General features: G+C 40.8%; 1 protein-coding gene across 1 annotated transcript; it reads left to right on the plus strand.

Moving 5' to 3' along the window:
- The first annotated feature begins 6,131 nt into the window (after positions 1-6,131).
- LOC118398213 (zinc finger protein 252-like) lies at positions 6,132-20,124 on the plus strand. Its single transcript, XM_035793336.2, has 8 exons — positions 6,132-7,460; positions 10,506-10,702; positions 12,920-13,024; positions 13,107-13,199; positions 13,467-13,577; positions 13,718-13,841; positions 14,365-15,852; positions 15,961-20,124. The coding sequence occupies exons 1-8, from the start codon at positions 7,121-7,123 to the stop codon at positions 17,847-17,849; spliced, it is 4,347 nt and encodes a 1,448-aa protein (XP_035649229.1). The 5' UTR covers positions 6,132-7,120; the 3' UTR covers positions 17,850-20,124.
- Positions 20,125-24,282: the final 4,158 nt, after the last annotated feature.

A 24,282-nucleotide genomic window follows, 5' to 3' on the forward strand; every position in this document is an offset into this window, starting at 1 on the left:
GCATTATCATGCTGAAACATGAGGTGATGGCGGCAGATGAATGGCACGACAATGGGCCTCAGGATCTCATCACGGTATCAAATTGCCATTGATAAAATGCAATTGTGTTCATTGTCCGTAGCTTATGCCTGCCCATACCATAACCCCCCGCCATTTTGTGGCACTCTGTTCACAACGTTGACATCAGCAAACCGCTCGCCTATACGACACCATATACGTGGTCTGCGGTGGTGAGGCCAGTTGGGCGTACTGCCAAATTCTCCAAAACGACGTTGGAGGCGGCTTATGGTAGAAAAAGTAACATTCAATTCTCTGGCAACCTCTCTGGTGGACAATCCTGCAGTCAGCAAGCTAATTACAGGCTCGCTCAAAATTGTTGACATCTGTGGCATTGTGTTGTGTGACTAAAACTGCACATTTTAGAGTGGCCTTTTATTGTCCCCAGCACAACCACGTCTGTGAGATGGATAGATTATAATGGCAAATGGGAAATGCTCACTAACAGGGATGTAAACACATGTGTACACAGAAATAAGGTTTTAAACCGTTGGAACCGTTCTGGGATCTTTCATTTCAGCACATGGGACCAACATCCTACATGTTGTTTTTATATTTTTGTTCAGTTAGATGAATCACTGTACCGAGTGTTGAAAGGGTTTCCTGACTGTGACTGAAATGGACCTGTTCCTTTAAGCATCACTCTAAGATGTGCATACCATCAATCAATAATACGAAGCTAAGAAAAAGCATTTGTATACGACGTGATAGCAAAAACATTAACATCGGGAGCAATAGCCAGGACCAGATTAAGAAATCATAAACCACGGGGCTATGTTTAAAAAAAAAAAAGTAAATAAACAAAAACAAGGACGTGTTATGTATGTGACTGTTATTAAATTGTATTTTAAAGGCATGGACATAGCTGGTGTAGCATCTTTTAATGTTCGTTGGGTCATTCCTACCTACTATGCGTAGCCTTTTGGACCTCACAATTGTTTGAAAAAGTTATATCTTCAAAAAAATAAAAGTATTCTAATTTTTTTTTTTTTAAAGGACATGTTTGACTTTTAGAAATACATATGGGTCAAGCTCAGGCACTTAAATGTTTACATTGGGTCATTACCACCACAACAACAAATTACATGATAATAACATTGCTTCAAAAGTTTGTTTTCTTGGTTACCATGGATGTGAATAGTGACAGTGGAGCACATGGATGTCATAAATCAACCAAGAAGAAGACAATGACATATATTTGTATATATAGTGTATGTGGACACCCCTTCAAATTAGTGGATTTGGCTATTTCAGCCACAGCCATTGCTGAAAGGTGTATGAAATTGAGCACAAAGCCACGCAATCTCCATTGACAAACATTGGCTGTAGAATGGCCGGTACTGAAGAGCTCAGTGACTTTCAACGTGGCACCGTCATAGGATGCCACCTTTCCAACAAGTCAGTTCATCAAATTTCTCCCCTGCTAGAGCTCCCCCGGGTCAACTGTACGTGCTGTTATTGTGAAGAGGAAACATCTTAGAGCAACAACGATTCAGCCACGAAGTGATAGGCCACACAAGCTCACAGAACGGGACCGCCGAGTGCTGAAGCACGTAGTGTGTAAAAATGGTCTGTCCTCGGTTGCAACAAACTACCTAGTTCCAAACTGCCTCTGGAAGCAATGTCAGCACAAGAACTGTTCATCTGGAGCTTCAGGAAATGGGTTTCCATGCCCGAGCAGCTGCACACAAGCCTAATAAGATCACCATGCGCAATGCCAAGCGTCTACTGGAGTGATGTAAAGCTAGCCGCCATTGGACTCTGGAGCAGTGCAAACGTGTTCTCTGGAGTGTTGAATCACGCTTCACCATTTGTCAGTTCAACTGACAAATCTGGGTTTGGTCGGATGTCAGGAGAACGCTACCTGCCCCAATGCATAATGCCAACTGATAAGTTTGGTGGAGAAGGAATAATGGTCTGGAACTGTTTTTCATGGTTCGGGCTAGGCCCCTTAATTCCAGTAAAAAGAAATTTTAACACTACAGCATACAATGACATTCTAGACGATTCTGTGCTTCCAACTTTGTGTCTCAGCATGACAATGCCGCCGTGCACAAAGCGAGGTCCATGCAGAAATGGTTTGTCTATATCGGTGTGGAAGAACTTGACTGGCCTGCACAGAGCCCTGACCTCAACCACATCGAACACCTTTGGGATGAATTGGAACAATGACTGCGAGTCAGGCCTAATCGCCCAACATCAGTGCCTGACCTCACTAATGCTCTTGTGGCTGAATGGAAGCAATTCCCAAAAGCAATGTTCCAACATCTAGCGGAAAGTCTTCCCAGAAAAGTGGAGGCTGTTATAGCCACAGGGTGGACCAACTCCATAATAATGCCCATGATTTTGAAATGAGATGTTTGACGAGCAGGTGTCCACATGCTTTTGGCCAGGTAGTGTATATAAAACGAAATCAGACAAGATCCTATAAGATACCAGGAGTATCTTAGGAAACAAAAAGATACCTCAAAACAAAAGAAAGTGGTGAACTGAAACCCTTCTCACGACTTTCCAAGTGAGGAAAAAAAGGGGGGAAAAGGAAGCAACGGAAAATAAACCAATGTAACAGAAGATCAACTATCCAGAAAAGAGTGGTTATGGAGTCATCCCTGTCAAGGAACACACCACCAAAATCACCTGAAGTCTTACAGCTACACAATGATGACTGCCCCTCAAATGACTCCAAATCAATGTAATTGTTTTGGCCCACAGACTGTGATAATTCAACAGAGGCAGAAAAGCACAACCTTCCACTTCAACCTGCACAGCATCACAGCCATATCCTAGAGCAAATCAGCCCATTTCAGACATATATGAGGGACTGATTGGAAAGTGGTGTGTTGTGAAATAGGATGAAGATCCTTACCCTGGTATTATACAAGATGTTGATGCAGAGAGCTGTGCTCTAGTCAAAAGAGGAGCCAACCGATTATTTTGGCCAATGAGAGAGGACATTGTACAGTATGATACCAACCAGGGAATGTGCTTGGGCTTGTCCCTGAGCCTCATCCAGTGACAAAATGGCATGTGATGCTTGATGGTGCAGTCTGTGAGGAAATTTGGTCTCGTTAAGCAATAGAGTGCATTAAGGGCAAAACCTAATCTTGCATGAGCACACACCTGTCTCATGAGTCTGAATCAATAGACTGCAGCCAGTGAACAATCATGTGTTTAATGTCAACCAGTGTTTCCAACCTTGTATGTGTATTTATGCCTAATGTATTGAATCCCAAATTGTTCTAAAATATGATGTTTTTTGAGGTTTTGAATGGTCTGTTCTATATCTTCAATAAAATTAAACATGTACAACTGTGACAATGTTTAATGGAATTTTCCATCTGTTGTTTTACATGAAATGTCATTTCCACCACACTAAGTCAGGAAAGGGTGTTTGATGATTTTTCCCATATGTGAACCTTATATGTACAGTGGGGCAAAAAGTATTTAGTCAGCCACCAATTGTGCAAGTTCTCCCACTTAAAAAGATGAGAGAGGCCTGTAATTTTCATCATAGGTACACTTCAACTATGACAGGCAAAATGAGAAAACAAATCCAGAAAATCACATTGTAGGATTTTTAATGAATCTATTTGCAAATTATGGTGGAAAATAAGTATTTGGTCAATAACAAAAGTTTATCTCAATACTTTGTTATATACCCTTTGTTGGCAATGACAGAGGTCAAACGTTTTCTGTAAGTCTTCACAAGGTTTTCACACACTGCTGCTGGTATTTTGGCCCATTCCTCCATGCAGATCTCCTCTAGAGCAGTGATGTTTTGGGGCTGTTGCTGGGCAACACAGACTTTCAACTCCCTCCACAGATTTTCTATGGGGTTGAGATCTGGAGACGGGCTAGGCCACTCCAGGACCTTGAAATAGTTCTTACGAAGCCACTCCTTCGTTGCCCGGGCGGTGTGTTTGGGATCATTGTCATGCTGAAAGACCCAGCCACGTTTCATCTTCAATGCCCTTGCTGATGGAAGGTTTTCACTCAAAATGTCACGATACATGGCCCCATTCATTCTTTCCTTAACATGGATCAGTCGTCCTGGTCCCTTTACAGAAAAACAGCCCCAAAGCATGATGTATCCACCACCATGCTTTACAGTATGTATGATGTTCTTTGGATGCAACTCAGCATTCTTTGTCCTCCAAACACGACAAGTTGAGTTTTTACCAAAAAGTTATATTTGGTTTCATCTGACCATATGACATTCTCCCAATCTTCTTCTGGATCAGTCAAATGCTCTTTAGCAAACTTCAGACGGGCCTGGACATGTACTGGCTTAAGCAGGGGGACACGTCTGGCACTGCAGGATTTGAGTCCCTGGCGGCGTAGTGTGTTACTGATAGTAGGCTTTTTCCATGTCCTAATAATTGCCCCCACAGTTGATTTCTTCAAACCAAGCTACTTATTTATTGCAGATTCAGTCTTCCCAGCCTGGTGCAGGTCTACAATTTAGTTTCTGGTGTCCTTTGACAGGTATTTGGTCTTGGCCATAGTGGAGTTTGGAGTGTGACTGTTTGAGGTTGTGGACAGGTGTCTTTTATACTGATAACAAGTTCAAACAGGTGCCATTAATACAGGTAACGAGTGGAGGACAGAGGAGCCTCTTAAAGAAGAAGTTATAGGTCTGTGAGAGCCAGAAATCTTGCTTGTTTGTAGGTGACTAAATACTTATTTTCCACCATAATTTGCAAATAAATTCATAAATAATCATACAATGTGATTTTCTGGATTTCTTTTCTTCTCATTTTGTCTGTCATAGTTGAAGTGTACCTATGATGAAAATTACAGGCTTCTCTCATCTTTTTAAGTGGGAGAACTTGCACAATTGGTGGCTGACTAAATACTTTTTTGCCCCACTGTATATCTTGACAGTAAAATAAGCAAGGAGATGCTTTTCAACTTTCTCTGGAGAAACCGTACCCATTACATTAGGAAAACTGTTGTAATGAACACTTATGAGAAGGGTGGACTGAATTTTCTGGACTTTAGTACTTTAAATAATACTTTTAAGATCAATTGGATTAAACACTTCCTAAGAAGACCCACTTCTATCCGGAATTCTATTCCTCATCATGTCTTCTCTACTTTTGCTGGCCTTAACTTCATGGTGTTTTGCAATTATAATATTGACAAAAAAACAGTGAAACTTCCTGCTTTTCATCAGCAGGTTTTCTTGTCATGGTCCTTAATTTATAAACACAATTTTTCTCTACGCAGATATTATATATGGAATAATCTGGATATTTTGTATAAAAATACTTCTTTGTTTTTAGAATATTGGTTCCGAAATAATATCCTATTGGTGAGCCAACTGGTAAATGCAGAGGGTCTTTTACTCAGTTATAAGGAATTCTTATCACTTTACAAGGTCCCTGTTAACTTAAAGATTTTGCAATTGTTTAAGACGCCATTCCCTCGGGTGTTGCTCTGTTATTCAGGAACGTGTCAAGACCTGACTCTCAAAGCCTACCTTCTATTGACCCTGTTGACTCATCAGTAGGAAATATTTGTTTCTATTTTGGTCCATTCAACAACAGAGCGATATGAACCTTGTTTCAGCAGGATACCTTATGTCATGCCTTATTGGAATGGATTTATTGATAATATCTGTTGGAAAAAAGGTTGGATGTTGCCACACACATACTTAATTGTTAACAAAATTAAGGAAGTTTCCTTTAGAATTATTCATAAATATTATCCTGCCAACCACTATATGAAGAAGTTTAAAGAAAACATCAACTCAAATTGCTCCTCTTGTAATGACCACCCAGAAACAGCATTGCATCTTTTTTTGGCATTGTATTCATGTAAGAAAACTGTGGCAAGACATCAGTATATTTATAATTGAACACATTTATGAAGATTTTACACTATTGTGGAGAGATGTTCTGCCTGGATTCTTTACATACCATAGAAATAAGCTGAAACATTTGTATGTAATTAATTTAATTATTCTTTTGGACAAATTTCATATACACAAATGTAAATTTACAAACAAAAAAAACACATTTTCTTACCCTACAAAAATAAATTGAACTGTATTTTAAGACAGTTAAATACTCAACTAACAAAAAAACTGTTAGAATTGTAAGTGTATGTATGTCCCTTAAGGTCCTTGTGTAATTGTAATGTGATATTGTACCCCTAGCTCGAGTGTCCATTGTTTATAATCTATATATACTGTTCCCTCATGTACTTTCTGTATTGATTTGTTGTTAATAAAAAACATTTGGGGAAACCAATACAAATCTTTATATTTTTCAAAGTATGGTCTCAGCCACTATTCTATCTTGTCAACAGACAGAGTGAAGAAAATATTCAGATAGATAAAAAGCAGTTTCAACGTTTCATTTTCTAAAGCATTCAATATCCAAAAAGTGCTCGTATTTGCAAATCAACTATGTATCTGTCATTATGAGGACAACGTCGTAGATGTACTTATTAATAAAGCTGTTGACTGAAGTGCTTAACTCTTCAACGCCATCATGAATCCCGGAACATATTCCAGTCTGTGCTTGCGAAACAGTCCTCTAATTTAGCTTTTTTGTTGCATCAGACCACTTCCGTATTGAGGTCGTAACTTGTACTTCCTGTTAAAGTTTTTGCTTGTAAGCGTTAATCAAATTTACCAGATGGAGGACGAGCTTTGTATTCTTCTCTCTATGTGGAGTAAAATTGATCTAGAGTTTTTTTTCCGCTTATGATAACATTTAACTCAGTGCAGACATTGCTGCCATCTTCTGGACTGTTTTACTGATACATTTTAATCAAACGTACTTCGGGAAGTTAGTTCGTATTACTTTCTATTTATAACATATTTGGCAATATTCAGATCCACAGCACGACTGCAAAGAAGCCCATCTGGGAACGACCATATTTTCTTGTAGATGACGTCATGACGTCACGTCGAAGTAGCCAGCCAAAGAGGGAGTAGTCCACCACTTTGTTTTGTCGACCAAAGCTTTTGGACTTAGCTACTAACACTAATATTAACCTTGTATTATCTAGTTTACTAGTTGCTGTAGACTACTATCAAAAAACTACATCGACAATGTCATTGGCAGACGATGTCGGATGGACATGGTCCGCGGATGAGACAAAGGCGCTGATCTCGGTATGGTCAGACGAGCAGATTCTTCTGAAGATGGAGCAAACGTACAGAAACAAACATGTTTACAGCGAAATTTCGGAGCGGCTAAAAGAACTTGGTGTCAAACGGACGTGGAAGCAGTGCCAAAACAAGATTAAGGCCTTGAAGTGGAGATACAGAGAAACACTGAGAAACCCAAGCAGTAGCCGACCGTGTCCGTTCTTTTCTGAACTGCACGAATTTCTCGCCGCCATGCCTGACATGCCTGAGTCCAAAGAAACTGACGAGGAGGAAGATAATGGTAAGAAAATCAGGTTACATTAATAGTTTTCAGTGTCAGACTTGACAATATTTTTTTTAAACTAAATGGATAGCCAATTATTTAAAAATAAATGTGGCGCGATATTAATTTCTAGAATTCGCAGCCCAATTCTGATATTTATTTCAATGGCCCAATCATAACAAGCTCAAATATATATATTTTGTTGTATTTTTTATTTTTATTGATGTGTAAAGATCTGATGTTAATGGTAAAAAGACCAATAGTTAGTGGAAAATATATATAAAAATTGGGCTGCCTGTGTAAACCCTGTCATACAGCTCAACATGATAATCTTCAAGAGTTTAAGGCTATGTTTAGACCGGTAGCAGTTATATTTTTCCCACATTGGTGTTGACCAATCACTTCAGATCTTTTTAAGAGCTGATCTGATTAGCTAATTTTCACCAATTAGTGAAAAAAAAAATCTGTATTGGGCTGTTTGTAAAGAATGTAACCTGCTCCCAGGCTTAATTGGTATCACATATAGGTTCGATATGGCAAGATGGTGCCGACAGACATGGCAGCTCTGCTTCTAGCTCCTAAGCAACTTTGCAGATTTGATTTGTTGAGCGGCTGGTGGGCAAGATTAGTTAGAATGGAAATTCGTCCTCTGTCTTTCCCAAAACCCAGACACACACACATTGAGAGGCACAGTGTGCATGCAGCAACCCTGGGTGGGTTAAGTGCCTTGCTCAAAAACACAACAGCAGGGCCCGGTTGGAAAACGTACCTCAATGCAGGGATGGGATGTACTCCAAATTTGACCTAGATCCAAACTGATACGTTGAAGATTTAAATACTGCTAGTTTTTATGAAACACTGCCCTTTTCGTCCTCATGCTAGCTAGCAGTAGTCACTGAAACCATTTTTGAATGGCATTGTCAGCCAATCAGCTCCTTTGTTGATCAACATGACGTGCCATTCCTAAATGGCTGGTGTGGCTACTGCTAGCTAGCATTAAGGCGAAAAGGTATGTTTTCTGGAAAAACTAGCAGTATTTCAACCCTCTCAATGTATCAGTTTGGATATAGATAAAATTGTAGTGGCACATCCCATCCCTGCATTGAGGTACATTCTCGGACCCATATCTCACGCCGGTTCCGCAATGTTTTAATCTAACCATGACTGTGTTCTGACCCCAGTGCAGTAGTGTAAACAAGTGTAACGAGGGTCAGAATTTGCAGGCTAACAAACAGCTGACTGAATTTTTTATTTTATTTTTTTACATTTATTTAACTAGGCAAGTCAGTTAAGAACAAATTCTTATTTTCAATGACTGCCTAGGAACAGTGGGTTAACTGCCTGTTCAGGGGAAGAACGACAGATTTGTACCTTGTCAGCTCGGGGATATGATCTTGCAACCTTTCGGTTACTAGTCCAACACTCTAACCACTAGGCTACCCTGACCTAAATGCAGCAGCACACAGGAATATAACCTCTAACCCTGGCAATTTGACTGGTAAACTCATGGGTACACTCGCAATGTTTTAGGGTGAGTTCATAAATCCAGATTCAGAGCGTTTTGCTGAAGCACCAAAGCTACCTGGCGAAAGTTAGTAGCTTACTACTTTCAGACATGAGAGAACACCTCACTCTGACCATTTTACTTGCTCTAGCAGAGCTGGTTGAGCTGTTTTCATGTTATCTAGAGCATTGGTGACTGTAACTGTGCTGCTGGCAACAATTTAATTGTTTTTTTTGCAGACGTTTACTGACACCGGTCATGTTCAACGGTTGTTGCACGTTTGTAAATTCATCCGTTATTCTGCACACTGAAATCGAAGTAGATGGCCAAAGTGATTTTACCAACGCACACTTAAAATCACATGCACAATTGCAGTGAAAAATGCCTTTCTTGTATGCTCTAACCTCAACAATGCAGTAATCATAACAATGTAATACAAAAAAAGCAAGCTCGAACAAAACACGTGAGATATAGAAATAAGAACATGATAAAGTAAGCATACTATATACAGGGTCAGTTCCAGTACCATATTTACAATGTGAAGGGATACTGCATCGATAGAGGTAGATAGAGGGGTAAGGTGGGCATCAGGATATATGATTAACATAGTAGTAGCAGCTTATATGATGATAGTCAGTATAAATGTGTGTGTGTGTGCAAGTGATCGAGTGTTTGTATGTAGAATGTTCATTCAAATTATGTTAACTAATGTGGCTCATGCAATGGACTGTATTTAATATTTTTGTAATGTCAGTTGAGTTGAATCCAAAAATCACAGCACATATTTTACTTCCTGCTTTGCAATGGCCGCCAGTTCACCATCATTGAATTGAATGGAGACGTCCATTGTATTTCTATGGCAGCACATGCAGTCAGGAGCGGAGGCGAGGACAAAATATGGGTCAACGTTTTTTGAACCATTATCATGGTGACCTCGATCATTTGGCTGTCCAATTACAGTAATCCAAAATTCCATGACAGTCACAGCCCTAATTGGATTAAATGTTGGGTATTTCAAAACTGAAAAATAAGATTCTCATCCTCCGAATACGGATTTGATAATCCAGTCTGACCTTTAATCAGGATTAGGTTAGTTTTAATGCAGGAAATCCATATAATCTTGATCTCACTAGAAGGGTGGATTCAGGATGGATTTAGAAAGTAGAAAGGCACTACTGTGATATTTCTTGGTAATTAAGGTGGGGAGGCTTAAAACACTTTCTTACATCTGAAAACCAAAGCTTCATTATGTTCAATTTATTGCAGTATCGGTCAGTTGTTATATTGAGAAGTGTCAAATAAATGCATGTAGGCTACTTATAAGTGAAATGCAGGCTTTATTATTTATAATGTAGTTAACTAATTTCTGTTTCATTATGCCAGTGTAGACGTAGGAACATAACCTGTCCAGTAGATGGCTGGCCACTAGGCTACTGCCACCCACATTTAGCTACGCAGCAACAAAACCACTCCATGACGTGTAAAATCTGATCATCTGTATGTGGCAATCGCAATAAAAGATGGCCTGGAACGTCACCAAATGTTTTCTTTCCAACCAGGTCTTCCTCTGTCGTCTCTGCGCCTTTTGGTTCCTCCACTGCGGCTGGTGTCGGCAGCTCTATGGCAAGTTGTTCAGCGGAGAGACACAATGGACTACGGGTTGGTGGAGGAGTTTGCCACCACTGTGTTGGAGATGATCCCTGATCTGATGAGTTACAGAGAGAAAGTCCAACTCATCATGGGGCTGCGAGCGCAGGTGAGAGATGGAGGGGTGTGACTGAAGTAGAACGTAGGGTGACATTTGTGTGCATGCAGGGCTCCCTTGAGAAAGAGACCTTGGGCTCAATGGGACTCCTGGTTAAAATAAAGGTCAAATAAAACAAATCCGGTGACACTTTACTATAAGGTTCCACTTGTAAAGGGGTTATAATTATGATATTAACATTTCATCATTTGTAAATGCATTATAAATCATGAACAAATACTTATATCGCATTGGTCAAAATAGTGCATTAACTGGTCTGTGTTTGCCAAATAGTGAGCCAATATTTAAATCCAGTTATTAACAATGTTTAAATGCACTTAAAACATGCCTTTAAGATGAATTATTTTGTACCATCATACAACCTTCTATTCAATAGTTGCACAGTTGAACAGTTAGTTATTTGCATTCGGTGCTCTGTCCCAGGAACAGAAGAGGTTGTTTTTCATGATGTCTTGACCCACATTTGAAACCGTGGCCAAATTTACATTCAGGACATTATTCAATCATGATTCCCAACATATTACCGCTTACCAGATTATATTAATACACTTACCACTTCTCTGTGATAGTCCAAGTATGGGGAATGCTCTGGTGGGAAATGGTAACCGTAATACTTTTGTTTGGTGAAACAGTGGAGGTATCTTCACACAATGCTTAATGTTTTTGTTTTTGACTGAACTGTTAATGTTTTTGACTGAACAAGTTTAGTGTCATCTTCTGTCATATACGGTAGCAGTCAAACGTTTGGACACACCTACTCATTCCAGGGTTTTTCTTTATTTTTTTCTATTTTCTACTTTGTAGAATAATAGTAAAGACATGAAAACTATGAAATGACACATATGGAATCATGTAGTAACTGCAAAAGTGTTAAACAAATCAAAATATCTCTTGCCTTTCTCTCAACCAGCTTCATGAAAATGCATTTCAATTAACAGGTGTGCCTTGTTAATTTGTGGAATTTCTTTCCTAAGTAATCAACAGGATTTCTGTATCCAAAAGTGAAACAAATTGTAGAGAATGTACACTTTTTTTTCCTTCTTCTTGTCAACGTTTTTTTCACGCAATCTCTTCTTTCTGGCCTTTGCACGCTTTTCATAGCCATGTCCATCCTGATTCTTCATGACACACTATGGGTCGCATTATGGGTGCGTTCGTAAATTCACTCTGGAGTGCCAGGGAGAGCTCCGAGTGCTCTCTGGGCGTTTGTAAATTGCCCGTTTATAAATTTGGAGCGTTTTGCTCTCGGAGCGTTTAGAACACACACTGGTCGCTCTGGCCTAGGAGTACGGTTGATCCAAGAGTTGTGACCTCACAAAGGCAGTCAAGCTAACTGGCTAACGTTAGCTAGCTTGCTAGCTACTTCCAGACATAAATGAGAGAACACCTCACTGGCCATTTTACTTGCCCTAGCAGAGCTGGTTAAGCTGTTTTCATGTTATCCAGAGCATTGGTAAGTGTGCTGCTGGCAACAATTTAATCAAGCTTTTTCCCCAGATGTTTACTGACACCGGCCATATTCAACAGGTGTCGAGCGTTTGGTAAATTCATCAGTTATTCTGCCCTCTGGCACACAGACGAGAGTGCTCTGAAATCGGGGAGATAGCCAGAGTGAATTTACAAACCTGCCCTATGTCTGTGTCAACACGTAATTCTGGGCACGTTCCAGGTCGTCTTTATTTCAAACACGTTTCACAGATGTGCACATCTCACAAAGTCTTGGGAATTTCTCCGAAACCAGCAAACCACACCAATAATATGGCTTGAGTTCTTCAGAGGAGGCGTTCACCCCTGGAATAAATAAGTGTACCAATTAATCATCAAGGTTTCAAATGTGGGGCTATTGGTCTGAAAACAAACCATATGGGTAATGTGTTAGGAATGAGGATTCAGTAATGTCCTGGATGTAAATTTAACCAGGGCATCAGGGTTTCAAAGGTGGGTCAAGACGCATTATGAAAACCAACCTCTTCTGTTCCTGGGACAGAGAAACAATGCAATCACACTCAAAAGTGAGAAAATAACTTTACCTGTGCAACCATTGAAAATACGGTTGAGCGATGATACTACGTAAAGGTTCAATATTATACGCAATTGTAAGTGCATTTACATACTGTCTAACACTTACTGTAACATTCTTCTACCATACTCACTGCCGGATTGGTTTGCATCTAAAATGCCTCAGTGTTACCTGTTTGTTGTTGACAGCTGGTTCTGGAGTTGTGTCGCTCTGATTGTTCAGCCGACCCGGAGACCATCCAGCCACACCTGAGCAGGATGAGGACCTGCATCATCACTCATAGAGAAAAGGAGGTGAGTGCCACTCAAGTGATCAAGCCTTGTAGCTCTGTTGGCTAGGTTAATTTACTAACTGTGTTGTGTACACTTGCTGTAGATAGATACAGAGGTGGAGGCATCGGAATCAAACTTCTTGGAACTCGTCCAAACTCTTCTAGATGACCCAATTGAGAGGGAACACTTCTTCCAGGTTGGTGTGAGAACAATGTTTATGCCAAACATACATTTAAATCAGAGGTAAACTGTACAGCAGTGTGTGCACAATCTGTTCCACGTCTTATTCCATCGAAGTCCTCGTTACTGGCTTACTCAGTAATGCTGAACCCCAACCTGCATTAGCTAATATTGAGTAGACTTGTATAGCCATTAATGATGTCAATAGGATGCCTCACACTCAATTAAGGCATTCGTTTAATCTGTTATACACCACTCAGATGCACTTTAATGTTTCTTCTAGGATGTTTTTCCAGAAGAATTTGGGTCCAGTTATGACGCAGCACTGCAGACACTGATGTGGGAGTTCCTCATCAGGCTGGAGAAATTGCTTCCAACGCCAACCTTTCAACAGGTAGATGCAATTTGGGGAGAGCAAATTGCGGCCACCTTGGCCGATTTTGAGTTGTTATATTGCGGAGTCTACCATACCTTACTTTTGTCATTTGGTCAATTTTAATTTGTTGCTCATTTTAAGCCACCTCCCCTTCACAGACTGTATCATGGCTCAGACCTGCCCCCTCTGTGCTGAAGGAGTGTGCACATTCTGTGACTCAACCTCAGCCTTTGAAGACTCTTCTCCAGCACAACAGATGCCATGGCCATTTGTTCACTAATGGTAGGCTTTTTCCCAGCTCTGTTTTCATACAGTGGCAAATAAGTTTTTCATTACGTTTTTAAATGTAATGAGACTAACGGGCTGCAACACTGGACGTGTAACCGTTGTAGAGACGCTCCCATTTGTTTTGAAAGGAATCGTGGGCGTAAGCAGCGAGGGTTCTGGGGGGAATTTATGCTTTGTTTCTATTTTCAAGATATTGATTTGGTAAACATCTGAGGGATGGAGTTGGAAAAATGTAACCGCTCTCATACTCAGACAAAGCTATGGATACAAGAACTGACTGTCCATACCAAAGTTTTAACCATGATTTGAGGCTATAAAGTGAGGCTATAAAATTGAGTAAAACAAATCTACATTTTCATTTTGATGGGCTACGACAGTTGAACTAAGCTCATGAGGCATTTATAAGTTATATTCTTCAAGAACCATATATCATCACCACATATGTCATTCAAATCCAAAAATGTATGTAGCAATCACAGGCAGACTAAATATTTATCTTTTTTCCCCAATGTTTCAGCTCCGTCATCTGGTGCCGACGATCGTATCCTCTCTTCACTGTCTCACTCGCTCTCAGAGAGGATAGAAATGGACATTGATGAAGCACGCTCGCAGAGCCAGTCTTTATCCACGTGTGCATCCAGAAAGGAAAGGGACACTTTGATAGAGCACGATAATGTGGAGAAGGAGCTGGGGATGAGTTTGGACACGGTTGAGAAGGCAGTGGAAATGGTGGATGGAAGAACGGAGGAATGGGGAGAAAACGACTATGAGGAGAGACAGCGACATGACTTGGCTTATGATGTTTTAAAGGTAGAGATTGTAGACGGAGAAGACATGTCCTCAACATCATCGATGACCGCAGACGACGTTGGATGGACCTGCTGGACACCCGAGGAGACAAAGTCACTTATCTCTATATGGTCGGACGAACAGATTCTTCATAAGATGGAGCAAAGCTATAGAAAAAAACATGTTTACAGTGAAATTTCGGAGTGTCTAAAGGAGCTTGGTATCAAAAAGACAACCAAGCAGTGCCACAATAAGATAAAAGCCTTGAAGTGGCGCTACAGAGAAACACTGAGGAACCCAAGTAGCCGACCGTGTCCGTTCTTTTCTAAACTGCACAATTTTCTTGCCACGGTGCCTGATATGCCGGAGTCCAAGGAAACTGGCAAGGTTTCAGATGGAGGATTCATGTCTTTGGATCGGGATAAAGGGCCTTCTGTGGCTGTCGAGTTGGCGCCTCAACGTGAGAAAATGGTTTCCAGAAAAGTGAAATGCAAGACACTCCCCGGAGAGCAAGCCAACGAGAAAAAAGAGGATGAAACATTTTGCATCCGTCAAAGTGACAGCAAGGTGAAAAGCCCCACCAAAAAACATTGTCGCAAACAGATGGTTGAAGACGTGTCTTCGACAACCTCGGCAGACAATGACACACGGACCTGGACCCTGGAGGGGACGAAAGCACTGATCTCCGTGTGGTCAAACAAACAGGTTCTTCAGATGATGGAGCAAAGTTACCGGAAAAAACATGCGTACAGTGAAGTTTCCGAGCGGCTAAAGGTCATTGGCATCAAAAGGACGTGGAAGCAGTGCCAATCAAAGATGAAGCACATGAAGCACAGCTACAGACAAGCACTGAGGAACCCAAGCAGTAGTGGCCGGGCGACCTGTCCGTTCTTTTCTGAACTGCACACGTTTCTCGCCAACATGCCTGATATGCCTGATTCCAAGGGAACTGGCAAGGTTTCAGATGGCGAAGTCCTATCTTCGGATCAGGATGAAGGGCCTTCTGTGGAGTTGGAGCATCTACATGAGAAAGGGGCTTCTAGAAAAGTGAAAGTCAAGGCACTCCCCGGAGAGCAAACAGAAGAGAGAAATGGGGATGAATGTGACGGCAGAATGAATATTGGAAGGAAACAACAGGTGGTTGAAGACGTGTCTGATTTAGAACTTCAGCCCGTAGTGCTGCTGACCCAACTTGATGACAACAGTCTCATGACAGGTGAGTAAAACAGCATTTAAAAAATATATATATATCCAAGGCTCAAGTTAGAGGTGAGAGTGACATCTGTAACCTTCTAACAATGGTACTTCTCTCTTCCAACACCAGCCGGTGCTCCAGGTCCTGTCTCCCATACCACAGAGCAGTCTCCTAAAAGAAGCAAGCGTGCCAAAATTTGCTCCTTATGTGGGAAGAGTTTTGTTGAAGCGAAGGATTTGACAACACACATGCGAACTCACACCGAGCAGAGCCCTCACCAGTGCACCCAGTGTGGGGAAGGCTTTGACCACCAGGACGACCTCCAAAAACATCAGCAGAACGAGTGTGAGGAGACGACGAAACGACAGGAGGTCAATGAGCGCCAGCATGGAAAGAATGACAGGATATCGGGACAGTCCAGTAATGCAAGTAGTGATCCCAAAACGTGTCACCTATGCCGTAAGACTTTTGAGTTTCAATATATGTTGAGAAGCCATCTTATTATATTTCACAAAGGCAAAAGACTTTTTAAGTGTCCTCTTTGTCTGAAGGGTTTTTCCTTCCTCCGTGATTTGAAGAAACACCAGAGTAACAAAAGAGGTTGTCCTACAAGTGAGTCCGTCAAAAAAAGGAAGGAGCTGAGATCAAAAAGCCCTCCTGCTCGCATCATTCCAGAACTTTCCTCAAACGCAAATTATTCCAAAACGTGCCCTGTATGCCATGCAACGTTTTCACAAACGTCTAGTTTGAAAAGCCACTTTCTTCACCATCACGCCCCAGACAAAAGCCGCTTTAAGTGTCCCAGTGCTTCGATGGCTTTTGTATCCCACAGTCAAAGGAAGAGACACCAGCAGAGCAAAAGAGGTTGTCGGTTAGAGAGAGTTTACAAACATGCGACTAAGCCAGCATGGTCACTGGCTCCAAGGGAAAATAAAAATGACATTCCTCAGCCTTCCAGTACAGCAACCCAGGAACCACCAATCTCTCAATCCCCCACCACTACAGCACAGTCCTCTAATAAAAAGACAATTCCTAAAGCATGTCCTCTATGCCATAAGACTTTTAAATTTGAAGCTACAATGGTAAGGCACATTGCTTCACACCAAAAGGAAAGTCTCAACAAGTGCCCTGACATCTTGAAGTGCACCTTTTGTGACGAGATCTTTTCTCAGGGCATGGACCTGAAGAGCCACTACAGTCGTACTCATCAATTTACGGGACCGTTCCCCTGTCCTTCTTGTCAGAAGACTTTTGTTTCGTTAACTGAGCTGCGCTTACATCAGAGAAATGAGTCCACTCCTTACCAGTGCTCAGTGTGCCAGCGATTATTCCGAACACAGTATACCCTGACCATTCACGAGCGAATTCACACAGGGGAGAAACCATTCCTCTGCGCTGAGTGTGGAAAGGGCTTCCGGAGTGAAAAACTACTGCAATCACACTCTAAGAGTCATGTCGAGGGAAAACCCCACGCTTGCTCCACTTGTGGGAAAAGGTTCCAGAGAAAAGAGCTATTGAAACAGCACATGTTGCATCACACAGATGCTGCTTTCATCTGCCCAGACTGTGGGAAGAAGTTTTTTCAGTTGGTATGGTTAAGAAGGCATATGTTAATGCACACTGGCGAGAGACCGTTCCTCTGTGACCTCTGTGGAAAGGGTTTCAAATCTACGGCTGAATTGAGGATTCACACCCGGACACACACTGGAGAACGGCCATTCAAGTGTCCAGAATGTGGCAAAGGTTGTAGACAGAAGAGTGAGCTGCAGGAGCATCTGCGGAGGCACACAGGGGAGCGGCCGTATCCGTGCACAGTGTGCGATAAACGCTTTTATGTCAGCAAAGATAGAAAACGACATATGCTCATACATACTGGAGAGAAGCCGTTCAAATGTCAAGCATGTGGCATGGCTTTCAACCGTAAAGCACTTTTGAGGGTACACCAAAAAAACAAGTCGTGTTTATATAGCCACACAAGTCCCCTACATTACACTCCCCTACATTACACGTCATTGTAATGTTGGGGATTTGTGTGGCGTGATCAGTGTTGGGATTCATTACTTAGAAAAGTAATCTATTGTTAGGTTTAAGAAAATTCATCTTGTCAAGTTACAATATGGTTGCATGGAAAGTAGTATATTACATATCACTTGTTGCAATTGTGTTGTTTTTTCTTCTTCTCCGCTGGTCATTCAGCACCATGGAGGTCCACTATAGGCCTACCTGTATCAGATGAGCAAGGCGCTGTCCTAGGTGCTGAATCCTTCATTCACAATTACAATTGATAGCCTGATATTGTCACCCATCGGACTTGTGAATTTAATCTGATCTTTAGACTGCATCTGTTGTTGTTGTTATTATTATTATTATTATTATTATTATTATATGTGTGAAATTATTTTAAATGTAGTTTCGATTGGCCGTTAGTCAACTGTCGGGTGACGGAAAGGCAGCGTGGGGAAAAAAGAAATGCATGTCCTCCTAAAAGTGCTTAGAACACACTCTTGATTGTTATATCGAGAATTCTAACGTCAGTCAGTGTGTTAAATAGACTTATTCAGGAAAAGTCGAGGACAGAGGAGGTATGACTTTATTACAGTGCATTTTGTGTAGGGTTCATATGACACGGTTTGCATTCACGTTCAGCAGGTTAATGCGCCGGGTATTTGAAGTCATCCTTGTTGTCACTTGACAGCCTTTATTTAGTGGCTTTAATGTACATTTCGTTTCGTAAAGCGGCCTAAATGTTTATGGCCAATAGGCCTATTCCTTTGTATATTAAAATAGAATGTTGTGATCAAACATTGGATTTATCAGACATTTTGATTGTTTACATGGACATTTTGTAAGAGCACTTGGAAATATTGTTTGGGCATGTGCATCTTTTGTTTATTGTCATAATGCCTATAGATTTCTCCTCTTTCATGCATTTCTGGAACTTAGGCTTCCAGCTTTTGTGCCTTTCTGCATGACCTCCAAATGCTATTTCAGATTTGATGTGGTGTTTCTGGATGAAGAGATCAATGCTTGCTGCCTGTGCAGAGTTTGCATTTGACGAAAACTTTGTCCTCTTTCTCTTCGATTAAGTAAAAGTAATGGGAGTATTTCCACAAGGAAAATGATAAGTAGGGTAACAACACAGCTGCCATCTATCTATGTATATATATATCTATATCTATATCTCAGCAAAAATATAAACATCCTCACTATCAACTGGGTTTATTTTCAGCAAATTAACATGTGTAAATATTTATATGAACATAACAAGATTCAACAACTGAGACATAAACGTAATAAGTTCCACAGACATGTGACTAACAGAAATTGAATGTGTCCCTGAACAAAGGGGGTCAAATCAAAAGCAACAGTCAGTATCTGGTGTGGCCACCAGCTGCATTAAGTACTGCAGTGCATCTCCTCATTGACTGCACCAGATTTGCGAGTTCTTGCTGTGAGATGTTACCCCATTCTTCCACCAAAGCACCTGCAAGTTCCCAGACATTTCTGGGGGGGGGGGATGGCCCTAGCCCTCATCCTCCAATCATACAGGTCCCAGACGTGCTCAATGGGATTGAGATCCAGGCTCTTCGCTGGCCATGGCAGGACACTGGCATTCCTGTCTTGCAGGAAATCATGCACAGAACGAGCAGTATTGCTGGTGGCATTACCAAACCTGGCACCTACCGCCATACCTCAGGTTTTCAAGTCCGGAAACTGAGATGACCATGCAAAATGGCTTTCAAAGGCACTTAAATTTTTTGTCTTGCCCATTCACCTCTGAATGGTCCACATACACAATCCATGCCTCAATTGTCTCGAGGCTTTAAAATCCTTCTTTAACCTGTCTCCTCCCCTTCATCTACACTGATTTGAAGTGGATTTAACAGGTGACATCAATAAGGGATCATAGCATTCACCTGGTCAGTCTATTTCATGGGAAGAACATGTTTTGTACACTGAATGTATAACACGCTGAGAGATATAATGATGATGAAAGTAAAGGACTCGTTACTTGAAAAAAGCAACTATTACAATATTTGAAGAGAACTCGTTATATTACTCTGTTACTCACAAAAGTAATATATTACTGTAACGCGTTACCTCCAACACTGGCCTCGATGAGCATTAGTTTGATGTTTTTATAGCATGAATGTCTTGTCTTTGTTGAAGGTAGCATTATTGTTCTTATTCTAAGATAAATCACTCTGCCAGGTGTTGAAAGGGTTTCCTGTCTGTGACTGTACTGGGAATGCATTTCTTTTTTGGGTAACCAAATAAAAATGTAATAAAGGATTCTTCTTCTTGTTATTGGGAGGTGGGGAATATGATTAAATGGTTTATAAGCATAGCCTATATCCTGTATGCGTAGGGTGAACAGCTAGTATAATCGAGGCTCAGGAGAAATTCAAACTACACTGGGGTCTGAAATTGACGCCTTTTGATAAAGATGAGCAATAACGACTGTTTAAAATGAATCATTTAAATACTGAGCTATAGCGTGCACATTTTCTTGTTGCACAATTATATTTTATACTAATACAATTGCTCGGGTAAAGACATTTTGTATAACAAGTAATATTTTTTTCTTCTCAAAGGGAGTGGTCAAAATGATTAACACCCCTGTTTTCAATTCCTTTTCAATGCCTTGTGAGGATAACGACACTGAACATTTTTCTAAAATGTTTTATGAGTTGGAGAACACATTGGGTGGGGGTGGGGGGGGCAAAGGTGATTTGAAATTATGCAGTCAATTAAATTGATGGAATTAGAATGGAATGAATCTTATGGTGGTCCGAAGGTCAGCCATGTTGGTCAACCATGGTTTGCCAGTGCTGTGATAATATATTGTGTAAAACAATGTATGTGAAGAATTGATCTGCTCTGTATTATGTGTTAGCCAGACAGTTTTAGAGGAATGATTCTGTTAATTTATTTAACTGCCAATATGCCAAAATTATATTCAAACTATTCAGTCAATCCACAGCCATACACTGGCTGAAATCAGTTGATGATAGTACTTAGACAAGTTGTACTTTAACAAGTACTAATGTTGTATTATAGCTTTCCAAGAAAATGATCAGCATTCCAAGAAAACAGAATCTGAGACATCTACGGTCTGTTTTCATATTTTTGTTGGCTATTTATACAGAAAATGTGTATAAAAGCCGTATAAACTGTATTTATAATCATGACAATATTTTAGGTTGACCTTAATTCCGTTAAATCCACGTCTTATACATGACATGCCTTTTATTTTCCTGCATAAGTACAAGCAGGAAATGCATCACCTATGCCTCTACTCCAGCAGTTCCTAAACTCGGTCCTCTGGACCCTAAGGGGGGCACATTTTTGTTTTTGCCTTAACACTTCACAGCTGATTCAAATGATCAAAGCTTGATGATTAGTTGACTATTTGAATCGGCTGTCTTGTGTTAAGGCAAAAACAAAAATGTGTCCCCCTTAGGGTCCAGAGGACTGAGTTTGGGGAAACCCTGCTCTACCGCCATTCATTCTATTTAGACTGGTGTTGGATTTCTCCCTGACCAAGATTACTTCCATTTTGGCCCCATTGTGGAACTTTGATGGATTATGACAGTTCGCTGGGAATATATGATTTCTATGGATAGATTGTGGGTTCTATCTGCAATATTAAATCTGATCTGCTTATTTGTGGATTTTGATGTGTGCTTGGGGTTATTGTCTTGCTGGAAGATCCACTTGTGGCCAAGTTTCAGCATCCTGGTAGAGGCTAAAATGACCTGTGACTGGGTGAGTTCATGATGCCGTTGAAGTTTTATCAAAACGATGGATTTCAGCACACAAAATAAAGCTTGCCATTACACAGGACAAACATTGGTATGAGGTAAGCATTAAGAAATGAATGTATTGTTTAGTGTTGTGGCTTTGCTGGCATTCATCCCACTTTATTTTGTCCCACTAAGATTGACATGCTAAAATCACCACTGCATCGACTAGCTGATATTTACAAGTATCAACTAGTCGATGCAGTGGTGATTTTAGCGTGTCAATCTTGGTGGGATGAATGCCAGCAAAGCCACAACACTAAACAATACATTAATTGCACTATGGCGGTGACAAACAGTACCCACAAACTGTTAGGGCCTACATAAAGCTGTCCCAACACCTTACCACTGCTACACCTGGCTATCAGTGGAGCCTTGTCTGGCAGCGAAACAGTTCATTCTGACTCATTTACTGCCTTTAAAAAATACATAGCTGATATGGCTGACTTGCTTAAACAAATGTGGTTTATGCTGACAATTGAGATGTACAAACTGGCATAAGGGGACAACAAGCAGGTAAGCGGCAATCCATAATTTCGATTAAGACATTAATGAGCAAGCTCGGACGGACGTAGTCAATATAACTATTTGTTCAGCACTTTTGAAATGTACAGCGACAGAATTCAGAACATGGGCCGTTCTTAGTGTTCTCCCTGTCAGAACCATAATATAAATAAAGGGGACATATAAAGCTGACGATGAAAGCTCTTACAAAATTTGATGATTACCTTTCTCAAAAACAGGTTATAGGCTACATGTGCACCACCAAGTCAGAACAGTAGGTGAAATTAAGAGGTGAAACTAGACCAAATTATTATGGTGAGGCACAGTTGGTAGAGCATGGCGCTTGTAACGCCAGGGTAGTGGGTTCGATCCCCGGGACCACCCATACGTAGAATGTATGCACACATGAATGTAAGTCGCTTTGGATAAAAGCGTCTGCTAAATGGCATATATTATTATTATTATATATTACATGGGTTACTAACAGCTTACTACACAACATTCACTTAGTATTACTTTCTTCGCTACAGTATACATATCTCCCTGGCATATTATATAATTGATGCAGCAGACATTTTTGGATTCACCTTGTGCTGTACTCACTTGATTAGGAAGGTGGTCCTTCATGGGCAACTTTTGTCAACAAAGTCTGCCATTCTCTGGACTTATGGCACTTTCAAGACAACTGGAAACTCGATAGAAAAATTAAGGCTGAATCATGATGATGTCAGTGATCTTCAGGTCGTAGCTCAAGAAAAAGGCCCGAGTTCTGAATTTACAATTCCCAGTTGGATGAACGTTCAAAACGTATTTTCCTAGTTGTAGCTCGTTTATCCTGAGATCACAGTTGTCTTGAACTCACTAAAGTCAGATTTTGCAGTTCTGAGTTAAGTTGTTTTGCACGCAGTAGAAATAATGCTTCATTGACAGTATAGCCAATGTTTATAATTTTTAAACTAAGAAAAGAGACTCTTAATCTTAGATTTGGGACCACACAGCCACTCCACTGAATAGCAGGCTAATTGCTTTGCAGTGCTTGCTGTTAGCCACTGATTCCTTCCAAACCTCATTGTTGAATTTGAGATTTCCAACTTGTTGTGTGATGTTTATGGCCGATGAGCACCGATACGTTTTATCTGTAATTTATTTTCATTATTTCACTTCATATGACAAGGATTAAAAATGATTTGCCAGTAGATTGTCGACTTGACTTCATGATGATGACTGCTAGCTAAGACTTTGAAAGTATGATGTTAACATGATCAGTCCAATCAAAGCTACTGTAGATATGTCATTTGATGTCATTTTATCTGTGGCCAATGACCTTGAGCCTTCTTGGATGGACACTTCTAATGTAACTCTATGGCAGCACCCAAGGGGCTTGAATTTTCTAGCTCTACCCTTGGCGGTGACATCGTGTCCCCATGAGTGACAGAACACTGAGCCAATCACGGCGCAACACTCCATATTTTCAACTGGCTTGCCACACCACCACAGAAAGCACTGAGCTAGACTGAAACACTTGCATTTTGGAGCTGTCTTACTCAAGAAATCAAAAAAGAAACCATGTTTGTATGCAGCTTAATTAACTCAATGAAATATATACATTTTTTACGTTGTTTGCAAACTGATATGTGACACGTATTAATGCCAAAATAACATGCAAAACAGGAAATGTGGGGCTCGGGAAATGTGCAAAAAATGTGGGGCTCAAAACCCCCGCCTGCCTTGAACGACGGGTCGCCAACGATGCGGGAACACTCTTGTAGCCGCATCACTTTAGAACCCTATATAAAAAGTTAAAGTAAGTGATGCCCGGCTTGCTAGCAGAAAAAATGTTGCAAACGATTACAGCGTGGCTGTTGGTAGAATATAGTCATTTATTAATAATATATTTATGATTCTGTAACCCTTTCCGTCTAACCTTTTCCGACTAGGAATTGTCTAGACACAAAAATCAATTTCCCAAACTGTAAGCATGATGCATGGACATGATGTAGTTAGTCAGTGTGGCGTTCTCCCAGGTAGGGGCCTGCGCCCGCCATTCAAATAGATCAGTCCTGGGAGAGATCCTTTGGTGCCACCTAGTGGCGTAATGGCGAATGCCTATCAAGCAAAGTTGGCGAGGCGATTAAAAAGCGTT

The sequence above is a fragment of the Oncorhynchus keta genome, chromosome 19 (genome assembly GCF_023373465.1).
Source record: "Oncorhynchus keta strain PuntledgeMale-10-30-2019 chromosome 19, Oket_V2, whole genome shotgun sequence".
NCBI lineage: Eukaryota > Metazoa > Chordata > Actinopteri > Salmoniformes > Salmonidae > Oncorhynchus > Oncorhynchus keta.